This window comes from Halichoeres trimaculatus, unplaced genomic scaffold (genome assembly GCF_033239565.1).
Source record: "Halichoeres trimaculatus isolate MK-OKI-2021-1 unplaced genomic scaffold, fHalTri1.1 fHalTri1_scaffold_7, whole genome shotgun sequence".
Lineage (NCBI taxonomy): Eukaryota > Metazoa > Chordata > Actinopteri > Labriformes > Labridae > Halichoeres > Halichoeres trimaculatus.
The window spans coordinates 11,652,547-11,679,701 of NW_027437185.1; the positions used below are offsets into that span (position 1 = coordinate 11,652,547).

Sequence of the window (27,155 nt, forward strand, 5' to 3'; positions counted from 1 at the left end):
CAGAACAGAACCAGGCACATCCCTTACAGTCAAACTGAACTTTATTTTCATTGACGTCCCCAGACATTATAAAAATAAATAGATGATTCACAGTCAGTGGATCATAATACAAATTGATATCAAAATAATGTATCAGAATGACAAATCAAACACATGCAGAATTACCATTCCATCAATGTTTATATGTTCAGAATACTTGTTGCTTTATTTGCACCAAAACAAAATCTGTCTTTTTTCCAAATCTCTTCAGAATATATAAAATTCACTGTTCAAATTAGAAAGCAATGCAAGTTTGAATATGTTTCTCTCTGACGTGTTGATGGTTTGACCCAAAGTGTGCTCAGTGACTGTCTTCTTGATCCAATCCATGTTTCTCAATGTAGCGTCTACATGTGGACAAAAATAAAACAGAAATTAGTGTTAATCTTTGAGACAGAGCCTGAGAAGTAACTTCATCTGTGACACACACACATACCTGTGATAAACTGTTTATTTATCATACATTTCATTACACATTTGTGTTGTACAGTAGTCTACCACAACAAAAGAGTCACTTAATACATTTGAAAATATTTTTTTTTCCTGATGAAAAAGTTAATATAGGCAATAGTTTTTTTCTGTGACAATGTTTTTTTTTTGGTAGATATTTACCATTATTTTCTTGCTGTATTCAAAATGGGATGAATTTTTATCTCTGGACCCACAAGGCAAATCTGAATGAGGATGACTGTGATCAAAAGCTAACATTTTTACTGACTATTGGGTAATCCTCCCAGATAAATACCTTCTAGAAGGTTTTTACTTTAGCGGTTAAGTTCAGTGTTTATTCAGAGAGTTATGTTGTGAATCAACTGTGATAACATTGTGCAATTTACACTCAATACTTACTCTCCATGAAGGTTTCCTAAACGCCAAAATAAAAATATCTGGCTCTGTTAAAGCTCCACTGTATTGACCAACTAGTCAGACTTAAGTGGTTGTAATACTATTTGACTGATCTTAGTGTCAGAGATTACAAACCCTAACCAAATCCAGAAGCAATGGAAACTTGAAATTGACAAGGCTGACTCTAAAACCTCGGTGAGCAAGCCAACCACTGGAAGAGATCAGAACAAAGAACAGGTGTAGCTTCACAAGGACAGTTAACTTTTACCTTCTCGCAAAATTATAGAGTGCTTCTTTTCTCTCTTTGAGAGACAGATGCCTATCAGCTGGTGATTTCCCAAAACATTTGGCAGCAGGCTGTGAATGAATTAAAAAGAAAAAACAGATATATCAATTTTAGAAACCATTTGAAAGCAGATCAAACAGCTGAACTCAAATGTCATATTGAGTCATTCAACTGTGAAATCATTAAATTTGAAGTGATGAGAAATAACTAGAGAGCTGAGGTCCCGAAGCATGATAAATAATCAAACCTTTATGGTGGGAGCCAAACCAGAGGAAAAGGAGTTGTTCCTTGAAGACCCTAATGATGAAGCCCCAGTGGCCTCTGTTAGGGTTTCCTCCTTGTTCTCAAGCAAGTTTGTTATGGTTGCATCCACACAGTTGGTTTTTGCTGCACACAGTCAGAATATAACTGTCAATGTAGGGCAATTTACAGAGCATTTATGTTTAAAATATATGATCACTTTAATGTGTGACTACAGCAGAGCAGAAGGCATGTTGTAGATGAAAGTAAAACAGAGAGTAATCATTTAAAGGTGGGTCTTACCTAAGTCCTTGGTGATTACATTCAGTGGGACATGAGGTAGCACGTCCTTCACCTGTTGGGCCATTTTGGCAATCTGGCGATCATCTGTGCCCAAACTCTGGACCATGAAACCAAGGCCAATAGATGCAGGTCTGACATCTAACGTGAAGAAAAACCACCAGCTGACATTTGTCTGACATTCAAAATTCATAATTTCAATTAGAGCTGATAGATCTGTTCTGGCTTTACTTACGTGTTGATGTTTGTGGTGTGGTATGTCTTTTCCTTTTAATGTGCTCTGCTTTATCTGCTTTTGTGATCTTGGTGGACACCAAACCGAGTTCACCAGCTAGCAGCTGACAAGAAAGAGCAATTTGACATGCAGATTAAAAAAAAGTGTATTTAGGCTACTGAAAACAGTCAGGATAAGCAAATTCCATGAGCTTTGTAAAACAGACAAATGTATCCACACAGGTGCACCTCGAAAAATGAGAATATAGTTTAAAAAAAAAGTCTTATTTACAACTGATGATTCAGGAGTGACCTGACACACAGATCTTATAGTTGGTCACACTTTTAAAGCTCTCAAATGTTCCTGAATCAACTTTCTCAACGTGCAGTCATCACAGTTGCTCCTGATGATTTTGTATTCACTATCCAGTTACACACTTCCTGTCCAGTCATCTCTGCGTTAATGCACTTTGGTACAGTCCTCCTCAGTTATTTCACTGGCCTTCAGTGGCTTACCCTCCTTGTGGAGGGATTCATAATCACATTCTTGAAAACTTTTCTCTCTGCAGTCTTCTCTTTGAGTGAGTTAGCATGTTCTGAATTTGGCGTTTGAATAGTAACATACCTAAACTTCAAACTAAATATTCTCATCATTTAAGATATTTTAATATTGAGCTGTATGCCATAATAGTCAAAACTAATATCCAAAAGTAGGTGAACAATTTCAGTTATTGTATTATTAAATAAGAGACAATGTTAAACTTTTTAACAATATTCTTATTTACTGAGACACACCTGTAGGTGTTTGGGCCTGAAGAACAAGTTCATTAGCCCAAACACTTTTTTCCCTGTGCTTCAACATGACAGAAATCTAATCTATTATGATTCTAAAACTCAGAATTTTATTGCTTTTACCTCTTGGACTTTGTTGGCAAACTCCTGCATTGACTCGCCATCTTGTCTTGATATGGATGGGAGCCAACTGGGGTAAAAGAAAAAAAAACACACACACGCACACACACACAGAGTTACTCTTACAAGAGCTGGCCCTGCTTGTACCTGGTATTAACACCTGACCTGACAAGTAGACAGCTCTAAGTACAGGTAACCAGAGATCTGATGACTCAACTACAAACAGAGAACACACAGAGCTTATTTCTCCTCGTGGTCTGTCAGTGTGTACATTCATGTTTCCTGGGCCTCTCTTTGTCCACAGCAATGATCACATGGAGTAACACACCACCTGTTTCTCACAAATAACTAAAAAATACTGTTTTTAAATTAAAACACATTCATGTTTTTTCAGTCCACTGTACAGACTAGACATGGCATGAGCCAGAGTTATTACTCCTTACACACTCATTCCTGTTTATCTGCTTATTCTACCGCTTATAGTGTCAGTTTTCAAAACTCACCTCTCAATAAATCTATCTAAAATCTACCCAAGTATGAACACAACTGCTGCAAAGTTGACAACATTAGGATTTAACTACTGAATGGAAATAATGATACAAATTATTTAGTACCTTACATGATACACTGTACATGGGGCAAAAAATGTCCACAAGAGCTCCATCAGCCAGCTTGACTCTGGTGTACTCTGAGGACAGACAAACAAAATAAAGTCAAAAATCATTTTCTGTTTATTAAACTATCAATACACAGCCTGGAAAGAGTAAGGACTCATCTAACTGTGGTACGGTGATATGCTGACTGAAGTGGTCTACCCAGCATTGAAATATATCTCCACTGAGCTGCTGGGTTAGATTTGAGCAGCTGCATTTATCCATTTACCAAAAGAAAATGCAATACACCTATTAAAAAGATGTTAAAAATCCATTAGTGACATCTGTCTTTGTTGTTTCAGATGTAATATATTCTGTGCAGAAAGCCTAAAATGTTGTTTTTTTATATAATGCAGAATAATCATGTCATGATAATGTTTCCCTCCACTCTTTATCTAATAGTGAAAATTCAGTGAACATTACCAGAGTAATCAATGGTCTGGTCACCCGTAAGGCCACAGGTTGAATAGAATCAGTCAGGGAGAAGGGCCAGGAGCTGCAGTTGGAGAAAAGACAAAAAAAACACTTCATAAAATGCTTTATCCTCTTATTGTGTTCACTTAGCCTTGAAGTTATTGTCAAAAGTCATGACGCTAACAGACAGAAAACTAGTGCTGTGCTTTATTCACGCATTGACAGGGTTTTGGTCTGATTTGGTCTCGATGCTGAAAGTTAAGTAGAGTGAATCAATTTTCTGTGTACTAAAAAGAAGCATTACAACATTTCTGATCCTTTTATTATTATTATTTTTAATCTCAGTGCTTATACATAGATCTCAAATGTTATTTGAAGACAGAAAACTGATTTCTGAGTTGTCCTAAGTTGTTATGGAAGTTGATCCACTTTACAGCTGATTTTACTTCTTTTCACACATTTCTCACTGAACTCTGTTTTTTAACTTTTTCAACTTTTGATTGACTGGTCTCAATTTAAATATCCGGTTGTTCAACAAAGATATCCATTGGAAGGAACATCCCTGCTCCGCTCTTGTTCTCTCTTTTGTGATCAAATTCAAGGCTGGACAGAGTTGGGGGGCACACTTTAACTTTCTATAACAGTTTTTAAAAATGATGTTTTAAAGTCACACAGGATGACAAGAATCAAAATCTGCACCTGGGTAAATCCATGGGAATTTTGGGAGATTGATGATCTGCCCATCCTTACCTATGAAAATGATCTTACATACCTCTGGGAAGGTCTGACAGCCAGCCTTTGTTGCTTTTTGCTCTAAGACCTGAAACTCAGGACACTTAATTGGCTGTTCAAGTTAAAAAATTAAGATTTTATTGTTTCCCAGGTATTGTTCAAAGATTTTCAATAAAATAAGATTGGAACATTGACGGTGTATGCTGTTAGTTATAAAAACTAAAAAATAAAATTGGCCCAATTCGGTATCAGCAGGTCAGGCTTTTTAAAGATCGGTGATCGGCCAGAAAATTGTGATCGGTGCACCCCTACATGGGACCCTTGTATGCTCAAAAAATAAAAGGCTGTAGCTGCTGAGGTCACTCTGAATTTCATTTCCTGATGAAGTTTTTCAACTGTTTCACAACCTGGAGTCATATTGTCATATTTTTGACTGATTGGTGTTTTCACGAAGACCACTGTTTTTAAAGGACACCACTTGGTGAATTTTTAATTCTTTCCTCTAGCTAAGGCCGTGTAGAGGTTGTGTTGTTTCATAGTAAGTCAAGTTTAGTGCAAAAAGAAAACTGTGCAAGATGGACTGACTCTTATTTTCATGTTGGGTCTTCATTAAAAAAAAATGCAGTGTACAGTCTTGACCTGCTCTGTTTGTGAAGCATTTGAGGATAACATCTGTGGTAAACAGTCATTTAACAAATATGGATTATATGACTGATTTTGTGTTTAGTTGCTTTCTTAATTGATACCGAAAGTGAGCCAAGACTTTTAAACATTTTAACACCTTTCAGCTCAGAATCCCTTAATTTGACATCTTCTGTTACCTAACTACTAACTGAGCTTTGAAGGCAGCTTCAAAATCATTAAAGGGAAGATAAGAAGTTGAAAGCTACATTCAGCTATGCTTTGACAAGTTTACCTCACAAAAACACTGATAAAAGCCCCACATGACCCAGGGCTTATTGATACTGGAGTACTGACCACTGAATTACAAGTGCAATTTAGCAACAGTTGTTTATACATCTCCCTACATGTGTCTGTGCACTTAGCGGTAAGAGCCTTCTTCAGAAATGTTTACACTAACCTGAACTTGAGCAGGCCAGCACGGCCATTTGTGGTGTCCTCTTCAGGAAACAGGAGCAAAGGTGGGATGCCTTCACTGGTGCAGTACCTCTGTAGAGTCTCCGTTATTGCTCCTTGGACAGATGAGGAATGGATTTCCATGAAGCCTCTGGCCCAGCACAGAAAGCCTGTTGAGCCCTCTAACTGGGGCTGGTGAGCAGAGGAACACACAGAAAACTTATCATGCACTGTGCACAACATTTACAAGATCAACGCAGCCAAAATACAGTCCTTTCAATTCAAAAGTCTCAGACCAAGTGAAAAGATATCCTCTGAAAAATCAGTTTGTGATGAATGGGACATGGGACAGAGTTTGGTAACTGGTGCTCACTTTCTCCTGTTAGGTTTAAAGTCATAAAAACAACTCTTGCTTGCTGAGTGGTGCTCACCTCTGTCACAACCTGTTTGATGTGTACAAAACTGTTCATTAATGAAACCCCTGGGCTCCAAGTATGAGTAATTTAATATACTTCATGCACCAGTTCAACAACAAGTTCACACTTAGCTGAAAATGTGTGTAAACAGTGGTTGTTATTTATCAGAAAAAAAGAAATAAAACACTAAACAAATCACTTCATTGGTCTCGTTTACAACTATCACTGTCTTAAAAACACCCATGATTCAGCTGTGGAAGCATAAGTGGGACTTCTTAAAGGAAAATGTTCAGTTAGTGAGTAACTGCAGTACAACAGTTAATAACGTATTAAGAAGAGAAGCATCATTTCAGTATACATAGGTTAAGAGACATTTAACAGAAGCCAAACACTCACAGTATTGCATGGGGTCAGCAGGTTGATGATGTTGTGGTCAAAGTCCGTCACGTGATTGCATATGTACAGCTTGGTATTCTTGTCCCTCGAGCGTTGGTTTCTTTGTCTCACATGCATCCCCAGGACCGAGCACATTATCCTGACAATAAACCTGAACAAAGAGGAGACAGAGAGACAGGTGTGAACAGGGGCTGGCTTTCATGAACTGTCAGTGGATCATACTGCTCTAAGGGAGATACACAAATTCAGCTGCACGTCATCATCCAAAGATGGTGACTGAAAAGGATTTCAGGTTTGTGGATCCCACAGTCATCACTTTGGTATAAAGATTAAACAAAATAAGAGACAGATTAAACATAGGTCTAATTTAACACGGACAAACCATACCGTGTACATAAAGCAGAAAACTGTCTTCATGGTTTTTAATGGGGTTGGATTTATTGCAGTCATTAAACTGTAGGATCCATACATTTCCAATATGTAATATGAAGCATGTTAGAGTATTGATTATCAAAAGGGATAGTATGTATATTTTGAGGTTGGGCTGTACAAGGTAATTGTCAATAAGAAGTGAATAATCAACAGGGGGATCCCGTCAGAGAGGCTCTTTGTTGTTGCACCGTTCAGAAACAGAACACATACTGTATGTATTCCTCAGCCTGCTATGCTCCAATCAGCTAATCCTGTCCACAACGTACAGCTCAACTTGACCTGTGCTCCCTGCACTAATAAACTGTGATATCTGACATGGATACATAGTTTAATGCAGCTCACTCTTTCCCTTCAGCAGCTCAAGCCCCATTTCCACGAAATGGTCCGGTTTAAATCAGTACAGTCTGGTATGTGTTGGATCAGTTAAGCCTGATCCAGTTTGTGTTTCCACAGCCAACTGTGCAGCCAACAGGGTACCCCGCTAATATATCCAACGAAGAAGAAAAAGATGTAAACAAAGAGCAACAATGGATGACACCCAGCAATTTGTCTTCTTTGTGAATTCCATGTGTCTCTTTGTTACAAAGTGCGATCAAGCTTTGTTTCAGAGAAAGCTGTGAGAAATATAGCCACTGTTGCACGGTAAGTGACGATTCTTTTGACCAATCACAGTCTGCAGTGTTGTAACTCAACCTTCTGGAATCAGTTTGATCAGAAGGGTCCCAAAAGCGGGACAGTTCGTCGCGGTTATTTGGGGATCCGTCCCAGGATTAGTCAGCGGAAACGCCGTAAGATGCGTGCCGTACCAAAATGAACCACACTGAACGGCTTAGTAGAAACGGGGCTTTACACAGTATATTTAAATCAGTATGGTGAAAATGTTGTCCTGTTGTTTTCTCACTTATGCTAGCAGGAGATCTCTGGGTCTTTAGGCATGGGCTATCAGTTTAGGACCTCTCAAGAGGTTTCTCATCTTTCTCTTTTAGTCTGTTGAGTGTGTGACCTCATGTCCTCATTTATTTTCTGATTTGGTTGTGTTCTTGTTTCTGTGCAAGCACACATAACTGAACAGCAGATCAGTGGGATGTAGGAGGAGGAAAATCTAAATGTTGGGAATGTGAATAGCGCAAATCAAATGGGCTTTCTGTTGGCAGAGTCAAGCTCTAAAAATGTCCTAAATAGACTGTTTAAATGTACCAACATGAGGAGTGTGTATCAGTGTTTCTTACAGTAGAGTTGACCCTATCTGCGGCTGATGTTAGCCTAGCTCCTGATCTGGTCCTCTGGACAGTTTTTCAACAAAAGAGCCAAGCCGGGGGCTTCCCCCTGTGGGTAATACACTAACTATTGACTTATATCTTCATTTCCACCATAATTATAACTGTTTAATAAGAGCAAACAATGAAAACTACATTTTTACTGTCCCAACAACTATTAGTGATCAAATGTTTTTGCTTACATAAATGATTATAATATGAATATTATGAAATACTCACCTTCTGATAAAACTTTCTGGAAGTGCACAGCTAACCAAGAACACATGAACACCGATGAAGATCCTTATGAGCATCAAACAAATACCAACAGGGAAGTAAACCAGCAACAGCAAAAGGATTATTGTGTCTCTAGGAAACCTGTGAAGAGAAAGACTCAGGGTTAGAAAAATGCAATCAATGGAAGCAGAAAATGTGAAGCGTGAACAGGAAAACACTGCTCTTTTTAACTGTGACAAGATGTTTACTTGAGCTTACTTTTAATATTGTGATATTAAAATGTATCAAGTTTTACACAACAGTGATCTAAAACAATTTACTAAAGAAGAAGAAAAAGAAGAAGAAGAAGAAGAAGAAGAAGAAGAAGAAGAAGAAGAAGAGGAAATGTGTCTCAGTTGTTTGATTTATGTCTACTTCATGCTTTTGTTGTGAGCCAGATGTAGCTGTTACTAAGAACAGTGAATGACAGGTATATCAAAGTGTTGTGCTGTTTGTTCACTCTGTAACATATTCTTCCAACCTTCTTGTGGATACATTAAATGGATTAAAAATGTCCTTAAATTTCCCTGGAAGTCCCATAACCTTACTGCTCTGCTATTATGCAGACTCCCAAAGCTGCCAGAAGCAAGAAAAAGTCAGCAGTGAAGGTCAAGTAACATAAGAGATGATGCTCAGAGAGCAAGCAGCACTGGGAAGAAAACAGTGACGCGTAGACTCAACTGAATTTTCATGTTTTTTTTTTAAGTGTTAATGCTCCAAAGAATTCAAAAACACTTCCTCATCTCTGCACAAATGCACAGGAAGAAGCTTGATTTGCAGCTTATTTGAATTTTGTTTACAGCTGCTCCTCATCTTTTCTGGTGTGTGTATTTCCTCTCTGCACGACCATTAATAATTCCTCCATTATTGTTTATAATCTGGAGTTGTGTGGGTGGTATCTGAACCTGCAGAGTGTGTGCTTTTCATCTATGCTCTAAGTTTCTCATTTATGAATTTTTGTGGGTACCAGCCTTAGTGAAATGGCTCACAGGTTGAGACCTTTGGAAAACATAAAACAACCGAGTGACACCATTGTCTCTTTCCTCTGCCCTCTATGAGTATCATAAATTGTGCAATGTCTGTATGTGACACTAACAGGACTCTGCAAAATGTGCTATTTGCTGAATTGAAAAGCAGCAGTGTAGTGATGTTTATGAAGGGTAGAGCTTCACAAAAACAATATCCACATTTTTTCAGCTTATTTGTGAAAAGGTGTGGATATATTTACAGTTTTTTAGAGCATTATCAAAAATAATGTCTAATTCAAACACTTTGTATTCACAAATGACGCTTTCTCTCTTCCACTCATGGCAGCCTATGGTTAAAAATCATTGTGTCTTTTTTTCACAAGCTTTGCTAGTTTCAGTACTATCAAACACAAAAAAACTGGAAGTATCCAAGTGTTCTCCATTTAGAAAGCCTTTCGTTATCTGAAGGAGATGTCAGATCTGGCATAAGGCTTAATACACGCAACTACAAGCAAGTTATTGCAAACACTGCGGTTGTCACTTCACAACCACAGATATGAGAAGTCTGTATTTGCCCAAATCCAGTCATTATCATTACATTACAACTTGACAGAAATATCATAGCACCGCCACTCTAATATTATAACACATTATGTTACAACATAACAGAAAAAAGATAATTTTATAGAATGAGAAAGTAATGTATTACAACGTGGATGACACTTTCTCCTGAAACAATAACGGTAAAAAAAAAACATGAAGCACCACTGTCCTGATTTTTCCCTGACGAACAACAGCATGCCACGTAGCTTTACGCGTCTGTAGCAGAGGATTACTTGTTCATTTACTTAAAGTACAAATCAGCATTCGTGTTGTATGATATAATGCAAAGTATGGAAATTCTTTAATACAGGCCTCATAGAGTATTCCCAATTATACACAAAATTATATTTTGGAAGGTTGTGTGGACTTCAGTATTTTCTTTAAATTCACTACACGACAGTTAATCGAGATATAAAATGAAAACCTTGATCATGCACCGTGAGCTGCCGTCAGTCATGCATTTAACCAACGTCCGTGGCTCTGCTTACAATCCGTTATTACACGTGTCTCTATTGACAGACAGATGCTGAGAAGCACAAGAAGTATCAAATATAGAATTGCTCCTCCGCTGACTGTAAAGCCAACAAACACAATCAGCTCTACCGCCTAACGTGTCTTATAGCCGACGTGTATTATTTTGACTTATGTAATAAGTTTATTTACTATCACAGCTCGCTAATAGACGCGCACTCTGATATAAAAACTACACAAACTTAGGCAAATAAATAGTTAAAAGGACATTTTGAAACTATCTCCATCAGCAGAAGCTAATCAGGTATGTAACGTCCACATTTTGTAGAAACGTAGATCTCTTGTTTGGCTACGTTACTACGAAGTAGTTGGCTCGCCAATGACCGTCCTCCAAATCAGTGTACTGGATATCTGATCAAGAACCCTTAACATCTCTGTATTAGCTGGTGATCACAGTAAAACAGTTTGCTCCCCTTAAATGACTTACCGACGAAAGTCGAACATGTCTTCGACTCCCCGAGTCTCCATGTTTGGCAGTCGGACCTTAGCTCAGAGGCTAATGCTAAGAATGCGGCCTGATCCTTGACAATAAATTAGTCATAACGTTCGCCACAGCAAAGTGACTTACGTTGCCCTAAATAACCAGAATCAGAGGCGTGAGAAATGTAAGGTCAACCAATGTCATCAACCGTATAAATGTTAGCTTTACAGTCGTTTTTTTCGGCCGCGATGTTAGCAGCGTCAGTGGCTGTTTTCTAGCCCTCCAACAGCAACAGATATTACACATCCGGGGTAAATCTTTCAAAATAAAAGTTTTAACGACGTTACAGTTTTATCCAAAAGGAGAATAGACTGGATCAGTGAGATACTTTCGCAGACATATTATTTATGTAGAAGAAAAAAATACGCGGACCTGTAAACACTTTTACATACCCTAATGCCATCTGCGAATCTTAAAAGCAAAAAGCTCAGCTAAGTAATTTCATGAAGTCCTAAACTTTTTTAATTCACAGTAAAGTGGATAAAATGAAATTATTTTGTGGTGTTTAGAAATGTAAAATATATATGTATATTGACTCAAACCAACTCAACCAAAGTGAGGCCAAAACTTTAAGGGCTTACTCCAGGGGCAGGTCACACATTGTCAGTGCTGTCACTGGAGCTCCTAGGGCCTGGGTCCTTTGTATGCCACAATCCTAACTTAGTTGGGTTGTCATTGTCAAGGTTTTTCTACCTACGGATGTGATGGATGATGGGAAGTGGCATAGAGAGGGGTTGCTTCGGAACACCAGAACTAACTGTTTAGCCTCTCTGGGGTGTTTTGGGCCTAACTTAATGAAAGACAGGTGACAGGAGGTACCCACTTGATAACCCCGGTAAAATTCTGGCTCTTGCTGCTCATTTGTCTTCAGGCTTTGGTTTGAAGACTTGTGGTACAGGTAGTTTTTAGGTGGGTTTCTTCTCTGAGTGCTCTTCTGTTAGCACAAGAGTGTTTTTTTTTTTTTCTAAAAAAATGGTTACTGAATGAAGGCCTTAGGTATAGGAATAAAACCTCCATTCCTTCATTAGAAGAAATTGTGTATGGGTCAAACTAAAACACTAAAATGTGGTTTACTCAAAAATGTTTTTTTTTTTCTTGTCCTCGTTGCAGCTACAACTTGTATGCTAATTTATGTGCAAAACTTTGAGACACAATTTTTTATTTCACATGAAAAGTGGAGGTTATGAGGATAGATGCAGGCTCCTGCAGCATCTTCACCACTCTAGCAGTAGACAAGGAAGGGAAAGTAGCCTGTACTGGTACAGCAGGCATTGAATTTTCTACAACCACAAGTGACTGCTTCAAACTAACACAAGTTGTTTTGTTTCTTCCTTCCCTTTATAAATATGTCTTTTGCATTACCAACTACAGTGGTGGCAATAATTATTAGAACACTTTGTATATTTAAACAGTTTAAGTTGTTGTTTTTTTAATTGGTCATTAAGGTAAAAAGCCAGGAGTTTTAGGTCATTGTCCTTATAAAAAGGAACACTGAAAATGATGGACCGGCCCCTTCAAGTCTGGACCTCAACCCCATCCAGCAAATTTGGGAAAGTTGGAAAATTAAATGGACAGATCTATCGTACATTCAAAGGAAAGCCTTTGACATGAGCTGCAGAAGGCATCAGTGTTAAATTACCACATTAGATTGGCTCAGACAGTAAAGAAGAGGTCCTTAAATTAAAGCAGTGGATGAGGGTCTGAATGAAACTATGTTTGATGTGTTTGCAGTTACACTTCACTGCAGCAGGCTGGTTCAATAAACAACCTGTGTGAACAGCGGAAGGCTTGTAATCTATTTATGTCACCATTCAGTCTCTGAAAGGGAACAGAAAGTACTGGTGTGTTACGGCAGCTCACGCTGCACAAAAGAGGCAGCAAGAGGTATTAGCACTGAAGTCAGCCGTTTTGCCAATGAATGTGGTTTGATGTGGGAAAAGAATGTTTTCATTAAAAGACAAGTGGGAAAACTATGGCAAGTACACATTGGGACATAAATTACAGGGGCAAACATCTTTACAACAACAATCATGGGTTTGGGGAGGAGGTTTACCAAGTACAGAAAAGAAAAAGTGAGTCATCTCTTATCTTAGACTGATTAACCAGTATTTTTAGAGACACTGTAAAGACTCTAGATTTTTCTCCCCAGAAGTGCCACTATCAGAAAAAGGCACGACTCTTGCTCATGCTAAGGTGGGCTTTTTTTTTTTCTTTTGAAATGAATAGCATAATAATAATGGAAGCGTTTAGAAATGCGCTGATAAATTTTTTTCAAATTGTGGCTTATGAACGGGAAAATATATAAAAGTGAGATCATCTATCACAAAGTCCTCACAGGGCACTTGAGGAAACGAAATTGTGTAGCGCTCCGGTCACCTTTTGACTGAAAACCAACTGCTCCACACTTCAGCCAACAGGTGGCGGTATTGTTCCTCTAAGCTTGTTTATCAACCGCTGCGTGAAACAGAAAAAGAGACAGTCCCCTCCCTCAAATCCTCCAACAGCTTTGTTTGTCAACAACAGTGCGGCCGCAGCGGAACATCTTGTATAACCGTCGTTGACACAGTTTTTGACTTAACGACGTAAAACAAACAGACACTCTTTTTAACCGAGGGCAGGCCGTGTATCGGTCTCTTTTGATCTGGTAGCTCAGTGGAGCAATGATGACTGCCGGTGGGTTCCGCTCCACGGTGATATGGCTGGCTTTGGCCGCCGTGGTTGCCTCGGTTCTCGGGCATGGTGAGGACCTCGATCGTCCTCTTTTCGGGCCTCCGGGCTCTCCTGTCCGGCTGCATGATTCCGACCCCGGCCTGAAGAAGGCTCTGGATTTCGCTGAGGAGCGCTATAACCGAGGGTCGAACGCCATGCACCTCCGCAGAGTCAGCCGGCTTATCTCCGCCACCAAACAGGTCAGTACAGCACAGCATGTCTGCCGACCTTACAAAGGTAATTTATCACAGCATCGTAAGATTTATTGTGTCACAGACTAACATTAATCAGGATGTCTTTACTGTACTGTGCTTTGGCTCATTGCATGTATAGTTTATGCTAGGTTGTACACATTGTTCCTAAAGCTATATCATGCTGCGTCACATAAACAAAGAGGGACCATCTCAATCAAGGCACCAGTTGGTTTCAACCGTATAGATAGTATCTCTTCTTAGATTGAAAATGAAAAAAAAAACTTTTCGTCTTGATTTTTGAAATTTCACTTCTTGACTTAACTTTAGATCAGTCTGAACCACCAATTTAAATTTCCAGGAAAACAACTTAAAAATAGTATAAGTAACAAATTTAATCTTATAGTTTAGTGTGACACACAGTTTGCCTTTTCACAGTTGCTTTTTGCATCCATCTGTTCAAAATAGTTTTATAATACCAGACAGTCCATGCAGCTAAACAAGCATCAAAAAAGTACAACATAATCAGCATTCACATAGAGCCAAAGTCAAAGATAAAATATGAGACCTACAAACTGTATGTTTTAAGTCAAGCTTGAATTTAACCAAATAAGTCATGTTGATGTAAAGATGTTTTGCATTTGAAATGTCTGTATGTTCGTTTCCTGTCTGTCTTTCAGCTGGTTAAGGGGATTCGCTACACTATAACTGTTGAACTGAGCAACACCCAGTGTAAGAAGTCCACCATGCTCAGGACATGTGACTTCTATCCCGAGGCCGAGAAACTCAAGGTACTGTGGTTATGCTGGTATGCAAGAAAGGGGAATGTTTGAGCAAAATAAATGTCAGAAAAAAAAAGAAGGGTATGCCGTTCTCATGATTTTAAAATGACCCATTTCTTTGGTTTCCTGAGTAGGGAATCATCAGACCGCTATGACTGCATAGTTTTGTTTATCTAGCAGAGATACAACCAATTATATGATCTCATGACTTGAATCTGATTCCCAGTAACCACAAGCATGCCCGTTCACTAGTCTACTTTATGCGTTCACAACACCAACACAATAAGCTTTTTGTTTGTTTGTTTCATTATCCTTAAAACTTAGTCACACTTTTCTTAAAACCCTCTCAGAGTCGAGGGAAAATGGAGCTACTTAACTTGACTTTCTTTCCTGTTCTTAGCTTTGGCTACATACTGTGTCGTTGAGACATATTCCACTTACCTATGAATATTTTACACAGTGTCATATATGCGTCATCTGTCATGTGTATTTCATGTCTCATCCCTTTTCCTTTGTTCATATTAGACAGAGCTGTGCGTGTTTGAGGTGTGGGACATCCCCTGGCAGGGCACTTCGACTCTACTCAAACAGAAATGCCAGCCTAAAGGTGAGACCTTGAACCAACTCAGATGTTCCCTGCTCTTTGATCAGATCTTACTCTAATCTGAGAAAAACTGGCCAGAACCTGTGAGGATTGACCTTCATTTCTTTGTTATTATGTAATGCCACTGTGTGGTCACCTCATCTCACTGTTGAGTAACACTTTATACCAAAAGTTCAGAGGAGAAAAGAGGTTAAATAATCATCAGTATGAATCGTGATGTCCACCTGTAACTAAATTTTCTGTCATTTAACACGTCCTTCTTAATGTTTCTTTGACCAGTTGAACTTGAACAGGATGAGACCCCCAAAGTCGTGGATGCCCCTGCTAACCCACCTTTAGAGGTAAAAGTCAATAACAGTGTTCAGGGTTTATCAGTCTTTCCATTATATCTGGTGATAACTTGGTAGCTTGTGAAATTTCTTTTGTTGTTTGAAAAGTTTGCATTGGTTAATACTGAAGATATGTCCTTTTTGATTTTATTTGTTTTCCCCAGCAGGAGTCTGTGGAGCTGATAGGAAAGTTCAAAGAGTTCATGGTGAGGTACAATAAAGATTACAGCAGTCAGGAGGGTGAGTCACTGGTTCCTGTATTCTTGTCATACCAAACATTCATTTGTGCATAGTATGGAAACGCCTTTCATTGTCAACTCAATAACAAAAATCTAGAGTGTCCTTAAACTTAAACATAAAACAAAATAAGCCCAACTGAGTGAAATCAATAATACGCTGGGGTTTTGGTTTATAAATCAGCAATAAATACATGATATTGTTATCGCCAACGTAAACGTTGGCTTTTTGATCTCAAAGTGAAGGGGCAAGTACTCTTCAGTGTGAGCTAATGGTGCCTAAAAAGTCGCAGATCACTTTTCATCATTCCAAAGGAGTAAGTGGACAACACATTTTTTTTGTGTGTGTGTCTGGGGACAGTACAAACAGATTCTGTCTAAGAAACTGTTTTGTTTGTGCTGTGAGCCTTGCATTTTGTTCTGGGTTTTTCTTCAAATAACAAAACAACAGACAGAAAATTCAAATACATTTCAATAAATTGATTATAACATCAAGGTGTTAAGATCTGTAAATCCTCTGTTTATATAATACATACGTCATTAAAATTTAGAGAAAAATCAACAAGTACAGAGAGATAAGAGGCAGGGAATACTAACTTGGTTGGGTTCCCTCCTTTTTATTAAAAGAACAAAATATTATGACTTCAAGCTGCGAACATCACGAAACAGGCTTGTGCTTTGTGCACATTTGCACCTTTTACATGTCGTAGCCACAGAGTTTGCTGTGGATGTGGTGTTTGCACAAGAAGTAGATCAAAAAAGTAAAACTGCCCTGAGTTTTGTGTGTTTTAAACACAGCATGAAATTGCCCTGCATTTCCAAGCTCTCAGATAATATGACCTCAGTGTTCAATCTAACCAGAAGCTGTTTGAGATCTCTTTTGTCACAGAGCATCACACTTATCAAGTGGACACCTTATAAACTTGGCTTCACCCAAACCCCTTACTGTCTGAATTAATTAAGTTGTAAATAAAAAAATGTTTTTGTGTGCTTTTGCATTCTTACAGATGCTAAATTAAGTGGATAATCATTGGTTTTAACCACAAATTAAGCGGTTAATATGAATATATCATATACAATAGATATTTATAAGATATATTATAGATACAATAAGTTCAAATTTTTATAATAATAAGTTCAGTGTGTAGAACATGAGCCAGTATGCATTGCAGTGGGATCCCAGCTACAAGACCTGATGTAATATGTCCAAATTTGTGACAACCATCATCAAGGGATTAAAGACCTTGAGGTTTGACAACAATGAAAAGATCAACATAGTTTTGTTATAAAAAAATAGTTTTTGGTTGATTTTTCAGTTAGAGCTGTATTTCTGGTTAAAACTTAGTCCAAGAGCAAGTGATGGAACTGCAATTACCACAGTGAAAGTTCAAAGTATGTTCTTATTTTGTCCTGCAGAGGCAGACCGCCGTTTGCGTATCTTCCATGAGAATTTAAAGACAGCCGAGAAGCTTCAGTCACTGGATCAAGGGTCAGCTGAGTACGGAGTCACCAAGTTCAGCGACTTAACAGGTATGTGCAAACATATGTACGTCTTTGTATTTTTGCATAGTTTGGGATTAGGACATATATCTTCCTGTTTTAAAGTGTGTTGCATCAGCCTTTGCTCAACCCTTACTCAGACTTTGCTCTTCCTGTTTTCTTCTGTTCCTTCAGAGGTAGAGTTTCGCTCTAAGTATCTAAACCAGCTTCTGAGTCAATGGACACTGCATCGACCAATGAAACTGGCCGCTCCTGCCCGTAACCCCGCTCCTGCCAGCTGGGATTGGAGGGATCATGGAGCTGTTAGTCCTGTTAAGAACCAGGTGACGGCCAACAGCCCTCGTTATAGAGGATTAACTTTAAATAGAACATACAAACCAATGATTATCATCCCTATGCTAATGGAAGTGAGTGTGTCTTTTTTATTTAGGGTATGTGTGGGTCCTGCTGGGCGTTTTCTGTCACAGGTAACATTGAAGGCCAATGGTTCCTCAAAAACGGGTCCTTACTGTCTCTGTCAGAACAAGGTACAATAACACAGACATAAACAGAGTTAACAAACAATAACTTTACAGTTTGCATTTACAAATAAAACCCATGATCTGAGTGGTTGATTGATTGATTGATCGATCGACTGATTGATTTGATTCTCAGAGCTGGTTGACTGTGATGGGCTGGACCAGGCATGCAGAGGGGGGCTGCCATCAAATGCTTATGAAGCCATTGAGAAGCTGGGTAAGAACGACACTAGCATGTTAAACCATTTTTAATCATTTTTTTCGGACCTGAATTTCATCTCATGCAACTAATTTAATGATTTTTTTCCCACATGGAAACTTATTTTTCTAAATGAAATAAATTGAATACACTAACACCTCTGTTTCCACTCTTCATGCGTTGTGAAGGTGGTCTGGAGACTGAGTCTGACTACTCCTACACCGGACACAAACAGAAGTGTGACTTTACCAACAGGAAGGTGGCAGCCTACATCAACAGCTCTCTGGAGCTCTCCAAAGATGAGGAGGGTGAGTTAGCTGGAGGAACATAGCACCAGTAACACAATTTGTTTCAGTCTTTCTGAAATGAACTCTATGAACCATTTTTAAAAATCTGAAGTTCATTTCTCATTTTAGGAAAAATTATGCAGTGGAGATTTATGGGTGTTTCTTTTACATGTACATCATTTTGAACTACAAAATTAAACAAAACACTAGGCTTTTAAATGACTCTTGCTGCTTTATCCACAGAAATTGCAGCGTGGCTGGCTGAGAATGGACCAATCTCAGTTGCTCTGAATGCTTTTGCAATGCAGGTTTGCAAATTTTTTGCTTCTTCTCTCATCCTTGACCGCGTCAAACAAACCGTTCAACTCTGACAGACTAAAAGTTCCACCATCACCATGTTCTCACACACAAAGAAATGACTAAGTCGTGTCTTGATTTATCCTGTATTCACTAGATTTAAATGACTCTTTTTCTCTCCTTCAAAATAGTTTTACAGGAAAGGTGTGTCTCACCCTTTGAAGATCTTCTGCAACCCCTGGATGATTGACCATGCTGTGTTGATGGTGGGGTATGGAGAACGTGAGTGCTTTTATTCCTCTTTGTTTGTTTCCACTCCTGTGACTGAAACTTTTTCTCATTGGTCAAACCAGTTTTTATTAACAGCCCCATAAAAATACCAAGTGGAGTCACAACAACTTCTTGTTCACTGCGTGAATGTTTCTGTGCTTCAGGTAAAGGTATTCCATTCTGGGCCATCAAAAACAGCTGGGGAGAGGATTATGGAGAGCAGGTAAGACTACCTGATCGCCTAACACTTTTTGTGAATTAGAGAATACATTGCACAAGGTCTTTTTATCTTTTAAGAGATCCCACATTATTATTGTAACATTAAGTCAGACAGAGGTTGTTTTCTACCTCATCACACATCCTTGGTCTGTCGTTGCTCCTCTGGGAACACCACATCTTATACAGCCATCTACTGTTGTGATAAACTGAAAGTCTTTGAGGCATGGGACACAATTATAAAAATTTGAGTACCTGAGATTTTTGTCTCCTCTCTCTTGAACAGGGCTACTACTACTTGTACAGAGGGTCCAATGCATGTGGGATCAACAGGATGTGCTCCTCTGCTGTCATCAACTAAACAGCTATCTACAAACACTGACATGCATTGACTCTCACCAGCAAATATCGCACTAAAAGCTGAACCCCCTATTACTCTACTGACACACATTTGATCCAAACTGCATGGAGATTACAGTCAAACACAGGCAAAGTCAGACTAATGTTACTCTTTTTATCCTGACTTGTCCTTGCCCCTCTACATTACATTTTGTGTCAATTCACTGGAAACAAACTATTTCAAGAATAACAGATTTATGACATTTGTATTGATTTTAAGTTGATTTTAACTTTGCTATTCGTTCCACTAGCCTGATGGGTCAGTGTTTTACCTCATCTTTCTTTGACAGTAGCTAAGACACAGTTTGAGGCTTCTGTGAGGAACTTGTGTCATATTTAGCTCCCCCCTGAGGAGAAATTAACTTCTATCTCTGATCTCTCTTGCTGATCTTGTCCTGTAAGTGTATGTCATGTTTTAAGACCAAAATCTCACATTTCTGTGTGTCACAGGGAAACATTTTACTTATAACAAATAGTTGCTGTGAAAAGCAGTAAAAAGTCTTGTTGCAGATAGTTTGTTTTCGCTTTTGTCATATAAAGGCATCATTCTTCAGTTAAGTCTAGTAATATGTGGATAGAAACTCCTTACTGGGGCTTAAACAAATATACAGCACTAACTGTGGTTAGACTTCCGTCTCGTCTTTCCTCTTTTCTGTTGATACTGTTTAGTGTATGAAGGTTTTCTGAATGATTGTGATTTGACTCTTTATTTTATTATTATTGAGAGTTTGCATCTCCATGTGACTGCAATACAATTGTAAAGACTGCTGTTGAAAAATAAGAAATAAATTAGGTCAAAGCCATCAAGTTTTGTATTTTTTATTGAGGCTTTATTTTCTTATGTTTGCTGAAGTGACAACGAGGAATTGTACTGATCAAAAGATGAACAAGGATTAACTGTTAAAACACTACCCCAAAAACGTTGTTTTATTAATTTACACCTGTCAGCAGCCATCCATAAAGAAAATGTTGTACATACATGACTAAAATAGTCACTTTTCTATTATGTTCAGTGCTTATGTCTTGAATTCCTCCTATTTTCTGCTTTGGATGACACTCCCTTAAATCAACTTCTACAGAAAGGCATTTTGAAAATAATCTTTTCATTCCCTGCTTTTATATATATAAAAAAATATTATTAAGAATAATGTTATTATTACTTTTATTTTACTGTTCACTGTTTCATTGTTTATGGGCTCAACGTACTAATACCTTTTTAATTTTCAGACATAACCTGAGTGTTTTTATATTTAGCAGTCAATGGCTCAGGTCATATTAATACATGCAGATGACAATAGATTGGCCTTTTGCCCACTGTTTTTTATTCCTCCAGCTATGAACTCAACAAGTTAACAAAGCCTTTTTTAAGAAAATGTGTTTTGCTTGGCATCTTTGGTAGAAAAGTTCCTTGATTTTGTACAGGTACACATCTTAAAAAAACATATAAATTTATTTCTTGATCTTGTTTTTTTATAACATAATGAAACTCCAAACACATACTGCTCCCCAGCTGATGGCTTTCAACACAGTGCCAGTGAGAACTACACTTGTGTGCAATATGTGACACACAGTGGGGGGAAAAAAAAGCTGAGCAACCATTCTCTTATGTGGAAGGCATTTAAATCTTTGTGAGGTTTTCAACTCCTCTTTCCACACCTCCCACTGTTGTTGAAAAGGGAGGAAGTATGGTGAAGCATTATTTTATGAAAAACTGATATGTTACTTGGGTCCTCACTTTTTTAAGAGCCCATTTGAACGAGGCGATAGTACTCACAAGTTCAAAATGCCTCATGGTCTGAGAGCTTAGTTGATAAAAACACAAATACTGCAAAGGTATTAAAATCTGCATTATGTAACTGATTGTATTATAGCTTTCCAAACTGAAGCCACCAGTTTGGAGAAGAAAGCACAACAGGAATAAAACAAGTGTAGAATACAATATGTTTTTGCCATTCCAGGCAACACATAGGTTTAGAAACTCAAGTCAACCTTTCATATTTTGTGGTCTTGAATGCTGCTCCAGGTACAACGTTTCGTCAAGACGTGTATCTCCCACGAATGACATGGAAGAGTAAAATAGAAGCATGTTTCAGGGAAAATGCGATTTTACATATCTGCTCTATTTATACATTGTCACACAATCGTTGAAAATTGAAAATGTAGAGACAAAATTTAATTATTTGTCCATTTTATTTATTTTATTTATATTTCATTTTTTAAAATTGGATTTTTACCTCATCCGCAAATCCTTACAAACAAACACCTTTATTTTGAAGGTGACGTACACGACGTCGTACCGGAAGTGTATCTCGTGACGTTGTCGGAAAAGGGACGCATGTGGTTTGGAAACACCGAGAATCCAGTGAAATTAGCCGTTCTATCGACTTTTTTGGTTGATGTCAAGCTGTTAAATAATAATCTTCTTCGAAGAAACATACTCAACATCTTTCAAGGTTCTTATTAAAGTCTTTATGTGTTAAATTGGGTTTTGTTAAGATAGCGAGTGTTAGCTTAACTTAGTTAGCACTAGTTTGTATCAGGAAAGCAGATATCTCTCAGTGTTTATGCCAAATGTTGACAGTGAACGATGGCCACATGTAGGATTCATATTCCTCCGGGCTTCATTAAAATGAATTCAGATCATCTGCCTTCTCTAGAAAGTTTATTATGTAATGTTGCGTTCATGTCCAATGTGCACAGTTGGCAAATCTTTGTTGTGTCCACGATGTGCTTTACCGCCTCCTGACTTGTAAACACAGATCTTTACTGTGTATCAGCTCTTTAAACACACACTATATTTGCTTTGTAGCTGGCGAAAGAACCTGAAGCCCACATGTTATAATGTCTCAGGCTACAAAACGCAAGCATGTTGTCAAGGAAGTCCTCGGAGACTACGTCACACCGACAGAAACCCAGCAAATTGTGAAGGCAAGTAATGAATGAATAAAATAAATTTTGTAAAAATGTCCTACTTATTGACTGCAAACATCTATCCACACCACAGTTAACGGTAATGCATTTTTCTTATCATGTAGTCTGCATCCTCTGTTTGTGTTCTCATAGATTATTGGTGGCCGCGGGAACAACCTTCATGAAGCTGTTACAGCACAAGGTGAGACTTTCCTGGTCAGCATGCCCACCAAGTTCCGCAAGAACATCTGGATCAAGAGAGGTACGTGATGGAGTGTTGTATTAAGAATACATTCAATAGTTTATAATGAAAGTAAGTGGAACAAATCTCATGTATCTGAGCGTAGTCTGTCCTGATATCTGTTGACCATGCTCTTTCAGAGTGTATTCTTCCTGCATTTATGACCTCAGCAGCTGTAAATGCAGCCTTTTCGTTGTTTAAGTTGCTCTGCAGCTGTTTGGTGTGTGGTGCTTATGAAAAGAATAAATGCCATGATAATCAAATTCAAATCTTTTATCAAACTAATGACTGATAGTGATCTTCAATATTCAATCTCAGTAATTTAATTTTTTTATGTTTCTCACACTTCCTGCTCGCGGATTCTTAGGTGACTATGTCATTGTGGATCCCATTGAGGAGGGAGAGAAGGTGAAAGCAGAGATCAGCTCCATTCTCTACAAAGATCACATCCAGTATTTGCAACGAGAGCAGCTCTGGTTAGTGCGGACATATAGATAAAACACATCTATAGCAGCACCGTTAGTGTGACTAAAAGTGTTTTGTTTTATCTTCGACTTCCGCCAGGCCACAAGGCTTCACGGAGGAGCCGTCGGAGCAGGACAGTACAAACAAACATCAGGGGGAGGATGAGGACGTAGCACAGGAAGAGGATGCCAGCGACTCTGAAGATGATGAGAGTGACCTCTTTGTTAACACTAACCGCCGTAACTATCAGTACAGCGAGAGCGAGGAGGAAGATGAGGAAAGCGAGGAGGAAGAGGAAAGCGAGGAGGACACGGGTGACAAAGAGGAGAGGACAGAAAATATTTCCTAGTGGCTGCTGGAGAGACATGGACAAACAAATGGGAGGAGTGTCAATCTGGAGCTGGTGATCAGACGATGTCACAGACTGATCTGATGATTTATTGTACAGAGAGTGACACACCCCCTGCCTCTGTATCTAATGTATAAAATCCTGTTGTATATGTTTGATGCTCTTAGCTTAAGAGCAAAATCAGTCCTGCTTTGGAATACAAATGTTAAGAGCTCTAGAAATACAAGTTAATGAAAGGAGCTCACACATGCTCTGTCAGATGTGCAGCATCAACAGCCAAAGTTTCAAGGTAAAGTTATTCCCAAAGGTTTCCATTCATCACCATGAGACAAACAAATTCACCTGATTTTAAAAACATTTGTCATCGTTGATGTCATGCATTTCTGTCATTCTTGATTCCAGGAGACTCTGTGACGTGGAGAAAATTTTGATCACCTTTCTAGTTTTACCGGTCCCTTTCGAGGAATCATGTCGCAACATGTTGGATCGGTATCAATCCTGTGTGGAGCCTTTTGTAGTTTCAGGATGGATTTTGAATGGTTGGTGGCCACTATGCTTTGCTAGCTGGCCTTCATGATGACTTTATGCCTCATCTTTTGCTGACATTCCTCTCATAGATTTTGTTTGTGCAATAAAAGACACAAATTCATGGATTACCTCCTTAGCTGTATTGTCCCTGTACATTTCAACGATCATGGCTTTTCCCTAAAGAATGACATTAATGTTGTTTCAGATTTAAAGATCTAACTCTCTAACCAGTGGAGATATTAATATGATGTAGAATTAAAGAATTTTTCACAAGTACGAATGCCTGGAACATTTGCTCACAACATGCGGCACAAAGCAACGAGCAGTGTGTTTCTACTGCCAGAGGAACCAGTTCCATATGAACCTTGAACATAGACACTCTGTTCCCTGAGGTGAGGGTAAGGGCAAAACATGAGTTACACAGTCTGAATATAGGACAGGGTTTTTGCTTTTAGAAAGTACTTCATGTTCACTGAGTTTGCAGTGTAACTAATTTCACTGATTTAGGATATTTTTTGTGAAATCTTCATTTTGGATCAGAGCTTGAAATACATGAATACAACTGAATATTTCTATGTATCAAGTTAATTCTCACTGGCCAACAGCTGAAGGGGCCAAAAACACTGTTTTGCCTTCGAGGGACAAGATTTCCCTGATAGAAGTGATGTGTTTCACACATGCAGTGTGCATTTTACAAGTTATTTAATAATCAAAGAAGTGGAACAATACATATTTTTTTCCCAGGTGTTCCTGAGTTATAAGATCTGAAACACAAGAATAACTTTGTGATACTGTTGTTTAAAATGTTGCCGTCATACCTTTTGTAAGAAGTCTTGTGAGATCAAATCATAGCAACCCCACAGTTTAACTGAAACCTGTTATGTAAAGGTTTAAACCTTCCCACAAGCACCGTTCAACTGGTTCAACCACTGCTAACTTTTAATATTCAACTCTGATTGTATAACTGATTGTATGAGCACAATAACTTTTGTCATACATGGGATTTATATAGACAGAGGGTAGGGACATGTTTGTTTGCTCCTTTTATGGAAGCAGTATCTGATCCTCGTTTAGAAGTCGCTCTCCTCAGCCATAAAAGACTTAGTAGCTTTAAACAGGTTTTAATTCTATAAAAGCATAGATGAAACTAAAAAAGTTAGAAAACAGAGGATGGTCACACTCATAAATACTCTTGAGTCATTTTATTCTGAAATGCCAACACTCATTGGCCTGAAAGGACAGAGAGCTCCCTTAAAGTTGAGTTTCACTCAGTGAGATATAAAAATGATGAACGTAAACATAACTCATACCTGTACTTACATCTGTTTTGTAAAGCGTCTTTGAGTCCCTCCAAAAAAAAAACCCACTGTAAAAATCTTTTTTTTTTTTAAATTATTATTTTAACGTATCTATAAAAAAATGGTAGAAAATACTAAAATATTTAAACTTTGCTAATAAATACTGTTTCCTTTAATACCATAATGATGCGTTTCACTATTTGGACATGAATGTCTTAAACAAAAGAATAAATACAAACACTTGCTCCTTGTTATTTCTCCACCACTCTGACAGAAACTTATAAAATGTAAACTTTAAAATTCTTCAGTCCACAGGCCTTTTTTATATTCACTGAGGAGAAGCCACTGTCACTGGGGGTTTGTCTTTGTCTTTCTTTTTTTCATCAACCCTTAGGGTCACGTGTCCACACTGTCTTTGTGTGTTTTTCATATCCGCCCAAAGTTTGATCAGCTGGTCGGGGCTTCGTTTGTGGACCACCAAGATTGTGTGGTAGGAGCACGTCTCCTCCTCTTCCTTTGGCGAGGGAAAGTCAAAGGTGAGAAAGGCCGGGTGGTGGACTGGGTGGGCGTTAAGCCTCACCATACACATCCCAACATAAACGTCATCGATGGGGTACAGGTGAACTCTTTTAGAAATGATGTGCAGACGTTTGGCCAGCAGGCCGGAGTACAGCACCCCTCCACCGCCTGCGTATACCGGATAGAGGCCTTTGTAGAAGCTGTCAGGGATGAAGTACTTGGACTTGTTGACTCGACTGGGTAAGGCGGCTCCAATGACTTCACCAAACATGAATTCTTGTAAGGTCTCATTTGCTTTTGGTTTGTTTAACTGATCCTGTAGGAAGGTGATCATATTAAGAGTGTTTACAAAGACATCATCATCTCCCTTTAGGACAAAACGAGTGTGACCACAGAAGCGTGAGAACCAGCTCCAGAAAAGCACATCTTTCAGTGTGAGGTTGAAGAAAGTATCCTTGAAATCCCACTGTAGAATATCTCCATACTTTTCGCTCTCCAGCTGCAGTAACTTCGACACATCCACACCCAGATCCTCTGTGTCCTCTTTGCCCAGCAGAAACACCCTGCGGACGTATCCTCCAGTCTCCCCTCCTGTGCTGCTGTTCCTCCTCTGTCTTGATACCCAGCCCGCCTGGCCCCAGGTCTTCCTGATGGCCTGCCTGTTTTTAAAATTCAGCTCACTCGTCTTGATGGCCAGAAGAAGCAGAGGGGGCTCTTTCTCATGCTTCGCCCCAGCTCCACACACTCCATTTGGTTGATTGAGGACTGGGTAGTCCCTCCTATGCATGTGGCTCATAAAGTCTTGAATCTGCTGTGGGAGCTTTTTAAACTCTTTCTTTGTGCTGTCCAAATCTATAACTTCAGAGAAATGCTGCTTCACCACAGACTGATGAGACAAACTCTCTTCATATCCCTTATGAACGGTGTAAGGGCGCAGGATTGGGTTGAAGACTCGATCTACTGCCAGCTGGAGCTGATTCCAAAAGGCTTTCCTGTGTGGGTCCATCCCCCAGAAAGTTTGAGGATACGGGGCAAAGCTTTTGTTACTATAAGTTCCTGGGGCCACAAAGTGAGTGTTTTCCCTGATGAGTGCTGTACCCATAACCACTGGAGAAGCTGAGCCAGTCATGGTCATACACATCATGACAGAGATGTAGAGGAAAAAAGTGAACAGCAGGATGCATGGGGTACACACACAGAGTAACACTCTACGCAGGCGACAGTAGCAACGGGCCAT

General features: G+C 38.8%; 4 protein-coding genes across 6 annotated transcripts; 2 read left to right on the plus strand and 2 right to left on the minus strand.

Annotated features, from left to right (window-relative positions):
* Nucleotides 1-39: 39 nt before the first annotated feature.
* On the minus strand, nt 40-11,314 carry aup1 (AUP1 lipid droplet regulating VLDL assembly factor). The gene is made up of 12 exons (XM_074674192.1): nt 11,018-11,314; nt 8,453-8,590; nt 6,525-6,675; nt 5,717-5,904; nt 3,913-3,985; nt 3,451-3,524; nt 2,840-2,906; nt 1,947-2,049; nt 1,715-1,852; nt 1,419-1,558; nt 1,154-1,242; nt 40-386 (listed from the first exon to the last, which is right to left on the minus strand). The coding sequence occupies exons 1-12, from the start codon at nt 11,056-11,058 to the stop codon at nt 341-343; spliced, it is 1,248 nt and encodes a 415-aa protein (XP_074530293.1). The 5' UTR covers nt 11,059-11,314; the 3' UTR covers nt 40-340.
* Nucleotides 11,315-13,541: 2,227 nt separating this feature from the next.
* On the plus strand, nt 13,542-20,406 carry ctsf (cathepsin F). 2 transcript variants are annotated; one of them, XM_074674173.1, is made up of 14 exons: nt 13,542-13,980; nt 14,652-14,762; nt 15,279-15,360; nt 15,637-15,698; nt 15,851-15,926; nt 17,339-17,452; nt 17,597-17,745; nt 17,853-17,949; nt 18,077-18,157; nt 18,328-18,447; nt 18,670-18,734; nt 18,915-19,005; nt 19,158-19,216; nt 19,496-20,406. In XM_074674173.1, the coding sequence occupies exons 1-14, from the start codon at nt 13,732-13,734 to the stop codon at nt 19,568-19,570; spliced, it is 1,431 nt and encodes a 476-aa protein (XP_074530274.1). In that variant the 5' UTR covers nt 13,542-13,731; the 3' UTR covers nt 19,571-20,406. The 2 variants fall into 2 exon arrangements, with proteins under 2 accessions (XP_074530274.1, XP_074530275.1); XM_074674174.1 differs by having other exon boundaries at nt 15,854-15,926.
* Nucleotides 20,407-21,887: 1,481 nt separating this feature from the next.
* Nucleotides 21,888-24,539, plus strand: eif1ad (eukaryotic translation initiation factor 1A domain containing). 2 transcript variants are annotated; one of them, XR_012598411.1, is made up of 6 exons: nt 21,888-22,061; nt 22,418-22,536; nt 22,672-22,780; nt 23,127-23,235; nt 23,324-23,862; nt 23,976-24,539. XR_012598411.1 is itself a non-coding variant. In XM_074674175.1 (5 exons), exons 2-5 carry the CDS (start codon nt 22,450-22,452, stop codon nt 23,571-23,573), a joined length of 555 nt encoding a protein of 184 aa, XP_074530276.1. In that variant the 5' UTR covers nt 21,888-22,061; nt 22,418-22,449; the 3' UTR covers nt 23,574-24,539. The 2 variants fall into 2 exon arrangements, 1 of the variants encoding a protein (XP_074530276.1); XM_074674175.1 differs by having other exon boundaries at nt 23,324-24,539.
* Nucleotides 24,540-25,658: 1,119 nt separating this feature from the next.
* Nucleotides 25,659-27,155, minus strand: LOC141793802 (N-acetyllactosaminide beta-1,3-N-acetylglucosaminyltransferase 2). Its single transcript, XM_074674675.1, has one exon. The coding sequence runs from the start codon at nt 27,153-27,155 to the stop codon at nt 25,728-25,730; it is 1,428 nt and encodes a 475-aa protein (XP_074530776.1). The 3' UTR covers nt 25,659-25,727.